We start from the raw sequence: 7,580 nt of genomic DNA, 5'->3' as shown, positions 1-7,580 counted from the left end.
TTGCCTTGGAAACCGTGGCCATGGCGGCCCCGGGGCGGGTGAGCAGTCGCACCGGTCCTCGCGAGGAACCGGCTGGCTCTACAGAGTCGTCGGATGCTACCCGGACGCCAGTGCCCACCGTGTCCCCCGTATCCCCCGAGCTACCCGTCTCGCCCGGACAGGGTGCGGAGCCGCTGGGCAAGAACCTGTGGGAGCAGATCTGTGAGGGTAGGCAGTCCGGGCGGGCAGAGAGGGGCGGGACTCGTCAGGCTGGGGCCGCGTTTTCTGGGCGCTTACTCTGAATGGCTTTCTAGCAGCCGCGCCGTAGGCCCGCCGGGCTTTCCATTTCACGCATGGGGAAACTGAGGCTCCGAGAGGTTTGTCCGAGATTACGCAGCGCAGTCTCCAACCTTGATCCGTAGTCAGATTAAAGGTAGGGAAGACAGGGGAAAGCGGAACAAGGGGACCCATTGGTGGGGACTGTGGCTCTCAAACCTCATTTAATGCATAGGAAAGAATCTTGGGGCGGAGAAGGCGAGCTCGATTAAAACGTAGGTTCCCAGCCCCTGCCCCCAGATCTCTTAGTCAGATGCAGGAAATCTGTGCTTTTGACGAGCATCCTAAGTAATTCTGATGTAGTCTGTAGCCCACATGTTGGATAAGCGTGGTCTATACAGACTTGGGTTTTAATCCTTCTCCCATTTCTAATCTTCCTTAAAATCCTCAAATGGAGGTTAGCTCAACTTCTTTTGTGGCCCTACACATAGGCTTGGTCATGAGGCCTTACAATACTCTTCACCTGTTGGGCAAGTTACTGCCCTCTCTGTAAAATGAGCATAATAATGACACCTATTTTATGGTATTAGGAGCGTTGCAGCTAAACAGTCCTAGAAAGTGCTTAGCAAACTGCCCGATTTCCAACAAGAGCTCATTGTTAGCTCTTGAAAAAATAATATTGGGTGGGTCTTTTTCTCCTGTAGGTTGTAAGCTCCTCAAGGTCAAGAACTCAAGATTTTTCATTCTTGGGGCTACTGTCACTACCTCAGCTGTGTGAAACAGCATTGCCCAGTAGAACTTTTCAATATGGTAGCCCTACTGATTCATCATGTTGTACACCTGAAACTAATTTAATGTTATATATGCGTTACATCTCAATAAAAAAAATATGTGGTAGCTACTAACATGGTTACTGAGCACTTGAAATGTAGTGTAACTTTAGTGCTCAGTTTTTTTATTTTAAGTTTAACAAAGTTAGATAGCCACTTGTGGCTAGTGGCTACTATATTGGACAGTGCAAGCCAGTAAATGTTGAATGGAAAAAAGAGTGAATGCACCAGTATACGGGATCGGATAGAAGGAGAGAGAGCAAGGAGGTGAAACAAGTGGAAAAATACAGAGGAGAAAGAGAATAGTTAGTGGACACAGTTGATCGATACCTCAGCAGCTGTCTGTTTCACCTGCATCCAGTGTTTGAATTTCTTCTCCAGCATTACATTATATTTAGAAAAATCTGTTTCATCTTGAATGTCCTCCTTATAATTTGATCCTTTGATCCTTGCCCCCTTGGTGCTATGGCCCAAGTTGATCTCACTCTACCATAAAGAATCCACTCTTATTTGAAGGTAGTTGTGGCTCTCTTTTCCCCAGGAAAGTGAAAGATATTTTGACTTCTCCAAGCCAAACAGCTCTTCATAATACAGTTTATTACTCGTGTGTTGTTAGGAAAACTGCTTACCTACCTCACAGGGCTGTTGTGAAGGCTGACTAAGAAAATGTATGTGAAGATGCTTAGCACAGTGTCTGGCATTTAGAAAGTGCTCAATAGGGGCGCCTGGGTGGCGCAGTCGGTTAAGCGTCCGACTTCAGCCAGGTCACGATCTCGCGGGCCGGGAGTTCGAGCCCCGCGTCGGGCTCTGGGCTGATGGCTCAGAGCCTGGAGCCTGTTTCCACTTCTGTGTCTCCCTCTCTCTCTGCCCCTCCCCCGTTCATGCTCTGTCTCTCTCTATCCCAAAAATAAATAAACGTTGGAGAAAAAAAAAAAAATTAAAAAAAAAAGTGCTCAATAAATGTTTGTTGTTGTTAACAAAGAAACATGGTTTGCACTGTGTTTTAGAATCATGAGATTTATTTTGGTCAAACAGCCCTGTAGGGAGAAAGCAAAGACAAAAGGTTTTGGTGCTCTCTAAAAAGCAAGTGAACTGATGCCGCTCACAAAGTGACAGAGTTACATCCAAAAGTTAATGAGGTCTGGTGTGGCTGGGTGGCTCATTTGGTTAAGTGTCCAGCTTTGGCTCAGGTCATGATCTCACAGTTCATGAGTTTGAACCCCACGTTGGGCTCTATGCTGACAGCTCAGAGCCTGGAGCCTCCTTCAGATTCGGTGTCTCCCTCTCTCTCTGCCCCTCTTCTACTCGTGCTCTGTCTCTCTCTCAAAAGTAAATTAAAAAAAAATTTTTTTTTAAAGAAGTTAATGAGGTCAAAGGTGGTGAATTATATACTCAGGTGCTGTGTTGATTATTACAACCCAGGTGAATAAACCCAATTTCTTAAACATTCTAACATGCAATTTTCTATAAGAGATAGTAAGATTTAGTGTCTCACGACAAACATGAAAAACAGATTTTGTGGTAATTCTATGTTTGAGGTTAGGTATTACATTCTATTAGTATATCTCCATTTAAAAAGCAAATTATTGGGGCACCTGGGTGGCTCTGTCAGTTAAGCACTTGACTTTGGCTTAGGTCATGATCTTGTAGTTTGTGAGTTTGAGCCCTGCGTTGGGCTCTGTGCTGATAGCTAGAGCCTGGAGCCTGCTTCGATTCTGTGTGTGTGTGTCTCTCTCTCTGCCCCTCCTCTGCTCACACTCTGTCTCTCCTTCAAAAATAAACAAACGTTAAAAAAAAATTTTAAGCTAATTATCACAGCAATCAGACCTGTCAGAAACTCAGTTTCAAGAAAATGAAATACAGAACAGGTAAATATCTGACTTAAGACTGTCCTATGCTGCTGCTGCTGCTGCTGCTGCTGTGTGTGTGTGTGTGTGTAAGTTGACAACTTACTTGTAAATGTTCTTTAATTTTGTCTCATCTTAACAGTGACGACTACCTCTGACCTTTGTATTCTCAAAGGCACTTGTATTATTGATAAATAAAGTTCCTTCACTGCCAAGGCTTCTAGTTAAATCTTACTTGTGACATGATTTTTAACTATAGTTTTAAGGAAGACTGAGTCAAAGTATCGCGAGTTTCCCATCTTCTATTTTGATATTGCTGTTACTACTCTCATCAGCATCCTCATTATTGCCGTTGGTTCATCACTCCAAACCCTCTCTGGCCTCAATCCTTAAAGCTATTGTAAAACCAAGTTCCTCCATCCCACTTCCCAGATACCAGTATGGACCAGCTCTGAATGCCTGCTTGTAACCCTAGCGCAGCAGCTGAGTACAGCTGGAGAAAAATGACACCAAGAGGCTCTCACAGTGCCTGTCAATCAACAGCCCCCATCTGCTAGTCCCAAGTTTCTACTGCCCTCCTCAAACATTGTGTGATACCACTTAGTAAATGTAGGAGGCATTCACCGAGAATAGTAAGGCAATCAGAAGCAGGAAGGGTATCCTCCAACTTCCATATTACCAATAAACATAATTGCATCTGCATGCATGGAAGAAGTGTTTACCCTGCTATTCACAGCTCTGCCTACATCTGTGCTTTGGTACCATCCTCTTGTGATCCCAGGATCCTGCTCTGTCACCCCCTCTTATACATCTAACTTCTTTACTGGCTTTTGCTAGCAAACATCCTTTGGTCTGTCATCTTAAGGAAAAACTTCTCCCTTAGCCCCTATTATGTTCTAGCCCTTGTCTTCCCATTTTCTTCTCTCATCCAAGCTTCTGGAAAGAAGACACTGCCCTTGTTCGTACCACTTTCGTTCCTATTCTCTTAACCCAGCACAGACTAGCTCCTACTTACCTCATGGTTCCAATGAAATTATTCTCATATATTGTCAACATATCTACCCATGTTGGGAACTGTTTTAAATGCTGGGCCAGTAATGACTCTAGGCACTATTCTAGACACCAACAGCTTTCCATCTCAATGAGTGTTACCATCATTCACTCAGCTACCCAGTCCAGAAATCAGAGATTCATCTTAACATGCTTCCCATTTGCTTTCCATGATCCCCAGTCCCTACAAATTCTACCTGCTTAACATTTGTAACCCCCAACTCCTCACCCTTGATTTTCATGACTGCTGCTTTAGATCAGGCCCTTACCACTTCCTATTTGGATTGCTGCTGTAGCTTTTTATTTGCAGAAGGCTACCATCCAGACCATCTTCCACAGGAATGTCTTTAAAATTCAAATCTGATTACGTTATGCCATGACCTGCAATGATTTTCATAGCTTTCATGATAAACAAACTCTTTACCTTAATACCTAAGCCCTTTAATGATCTTTTGTTTGTTTGTTTCATCACCTACCATTTGTTCAAGTCATCCTAATGGCAACACTTATTGAGCTGCTTTTTATGTGCCAAGCACTGTGCTAGATGCTTTTCCTCTCATTTAAACCTCACAAGAACTCAGGGTTTTGCCTGTTGTACATACGAGGAAACTGAAGCAGATAGAGTTTAGGTAACTTGCCTGAAACAAGTGGCAGAACCAGGCTTGAACTCTGATGTGTGTGTCACTCAAGTCCAAACCCTTAGGCAACATACAGCATGCTTCAAAGTGTAGACTGGGAGCACCTGCATCAAATCTAGATTACTTATTAAAATGCAGATTCCTGTGCTCTGTACTGGATCTAATGAAGTGGGACTTCTTGGGGGTGAGTCCCCAAGCTCTCCATTTTAAATAAGCTCTCCAAGTGAGGTACAAAGCACAGTACTACTGTCCTGTCTTGTGTATTTTTAGCCACAAGAAATTATTCCTGGGCACCTCCGTGGCTCAGTCAGTTAAGCATCCAACTCTTGGTTTCTGCTCAGGTCATGATCTCACAGTTTTGTGAGTTCAAGCCCCTCATCTGTCTCTGTGCTAACACCTCAGGACCTGGAGCCTGCTTCAGGTTCTGTGTCTTTGTCTCTCTCTGCCCCTCCCCCGCTCATGCTCTCTCATGTGCATGTGCATGTTCTTTTTCTCTCTCTCTCAAAAATAAACATTAAAAATGTTTTGGGGGCACCTGGGTGACTAGTCAGTTGAGCATCTGACTCATGGTTTGTGAGCTTGATCCCCATATCAGGCTTCATGCTGATAGCTCAGAGCCTGCTTGGGATTCTCTCTCCCTGTCTCTATGCCCCTCCCCTGCTTGCTCTGTCTCACTCTCTCTCTCTCTCTCAAAGTAAATAAATAAACACACAAAAAAATTTTTAATTAAAAATTATTTCAAAAAATAAATTGAGTCAAACCATGGTGAATCAAGTTGTTTTAATGAGTTCAATACTCTTTACAAACTTAATCAAATTTATACAAACTCATGTGGCTTTCAGTGGAAAAAAGCATCAGTCTGTAATCAATTATATATTTTAAATTGAAATCACAAGGCAAAAGTGACAAGTTCTCTAATATGCCAGATTCTCTTAAATATTACAGACTTGAAATCACAAACACATCAGATTGTCCTGAAGATAATGTATTTTCCCATGCTTCTACATAATCATTTCAACTGTTTATCTTTTGTGGTTGTATGATGAAAAAATTTGCATTTTTTCCATCAACTTTAAGTGAACTCCTAAGAAGTCTTCTTAGAAAAAATCTAAATAGAAAAAATAAAAATAAATGACAATGAAATGCAGATAAAAGCAAAATATCATTTTAAATATAGGATTGGTAATAACCCAGAGAAACAGAGAGTCTTACTATTAGGAGTATAAATTGTTGTAAACTTTTTGTAGGAACATTTGGCATTTGGGCCCAAATTTTAAATTATTTTTTTTCTTTAACAGAACAATTCCACTTCTTTTTTTTTAAATTTTTTTTTTCAACGTTTATTTATTTTTGGGACAGAGAGAGACAGAGCATGAACGGGGGAGGGGCAGAGAGAGGGAGACACAGAATCGGAAACAGGCTCCAGGCTCCGAGCCATCAGCCCAGAGCCTGACGCGGGGCTCGAACTCACGGCCCGCGAGATCGTGACCTGGCTGAAGTCGGACGCTTAACCGACTGTGCCACCCAGGCGCCCCAGAACAATTCCACTTCTAAGAATTAATCCTACAAAAATATCTCCCTTCCAATTTATGATGTATATATAATGATGCTCATGGCAGCATTGTTTGTAATAATGAAGCATTGTAAAAAACCTGAACACCGACTAAGAGTACACTGGTTAAATAATTGTGGCATATCCTGTATATAACAACGTTGAAAGGTGTCACACATTCAACATCTAGAATGGTTCCTGGCACATAGTGGGCCGTCAATAAATATGAACAAATTAATAGATAAAGGGTCAAAAGTAATTGCTATACTCTTTATTTTGTTCATTCATTCATTCAGCAAGTATTCTTTGGGAATATGATACTGAGCATAAGCAGACCCAGACAATTTCCCTCACAAAATACACAGTCTATTAGAAGAGATAGTCATTAATTTTTACAAACTTCAAATAAGGATAAAGCTGATAAAAATGAAGAAAAGGGACTGTGCTATGAGGCTCTATACTTGGATGGTCTGACCTGGTGTAGGAGATCTAATGTAAATAAATGTATTTGCATATTATATACATATGTTAGTAAATACAGTGGTTATTATGGTTGTGATGGGATCAGATGTGACTTACACTCCCTACATAAGACAGGTCTGTATTCTTTGGAATTTTCTCACAATAGCATGTATTGCCTTTGTAATCAGAGCTCTAAATGTATATATCTTAAATCTAAATAAATAGTTTTCATACCATGTTCGTGTTTCTCAAACTGTTTGGGGAAGAAAAGTGAATTTATTTGCTTGAGAGGAAAAACAAAGTGGTAGAGCCGAGCTGTTATGGTAGGCAGAATTCTAAGATCCAAGGATTCCCACTCCCCAGTTGCACACACCTCCCAGTTATTCAATCCAACACAAATCTAGGCATTGCTGTCAAGGGATTTTCCAGATGTAATTAAAGTTCATCATCAGTTGACTTTAAATTAGGAAGATCATGGTAGGTGGGCTGGACCTAATCAGATGAGCCCTTAAAACAAGTCAAAGACATTAAAGCAGAAGAGACTCCTGCTCATCTCGAAGTAGCAACTAACCATGTGTGAACTGTCCGTGGCGAGAACTCGAGGGTGGTCTCCAGGAGCCGGGAGTCCCACCAACAAAAAGAAAATGGGGACGTTAGACCTACAACCACAAGAAACTGAGAACTGCCAACAACCAATGATCTTAGAAGAAGACCCAACCCTCAGATGACATCACAGCCGTGGCCAACACCTTGATTTCACCCTGATGAGACTAACCCATACCTGGACTGCTGACCCACAGGAACTGTGAAATAATAAATTTGTGTTGTTTTAAGTTGCTAAGTTTGTGGTAGTTTGTTACACAGCAGTAGAAAACTAATATAGCTAGTATTGGAAATCAAAATTGCTCCTGCAGCGTATCATACTCATCACAGCCTGATACCTAGG

The 7,580-nt window shown here is 42.0% G+C and overlaps 1 protein-coding gene across 1 annotated transcript in view; it reads left to right on the top strand.

The window, feature by feature from the left end:
* The first annotated feature begins 20 nt into the window (after nucleotides 1–20).
* The window catches only part of IQCK (IQ motif containing K), an 87,565-nt gene continuing 80,005 nt past the window's right edge, over nucleotides 21–7,580 (top strand). The window contains exon 1 of the mRNA XM_047087810.1: nucleotides 21–207. Coding sequence (XP_046943766.1) covers nucleotides 21–207 — 187 coding nt within the window. The remainder of the gene's footprint in view (nucleotides 208–7,580) is intronic.

The sequence above is a fragment of the Lynx rufus genome, unplaced genomic scaffold (assembly GCF_022079265.1).
Source record: "Lynx rufus isolate CCGP_SWC_20201006 ecotype Redwood Valley unplaced genomic scaffold, mLynRuf1.p SCAF_23, whole genome shotgun sequence".
In the NCBI taxonomy this organism is placed as follows: Eukaryota; Metazoa; Chordata; class Mammalia; order Carnivora; family Felidae; genus Lynx; species Lynx rufus.
Note: the sequence above shows the minus strand (reverse complement) of the source record. Positions and strands in the feature narration are given on the sequence as shown.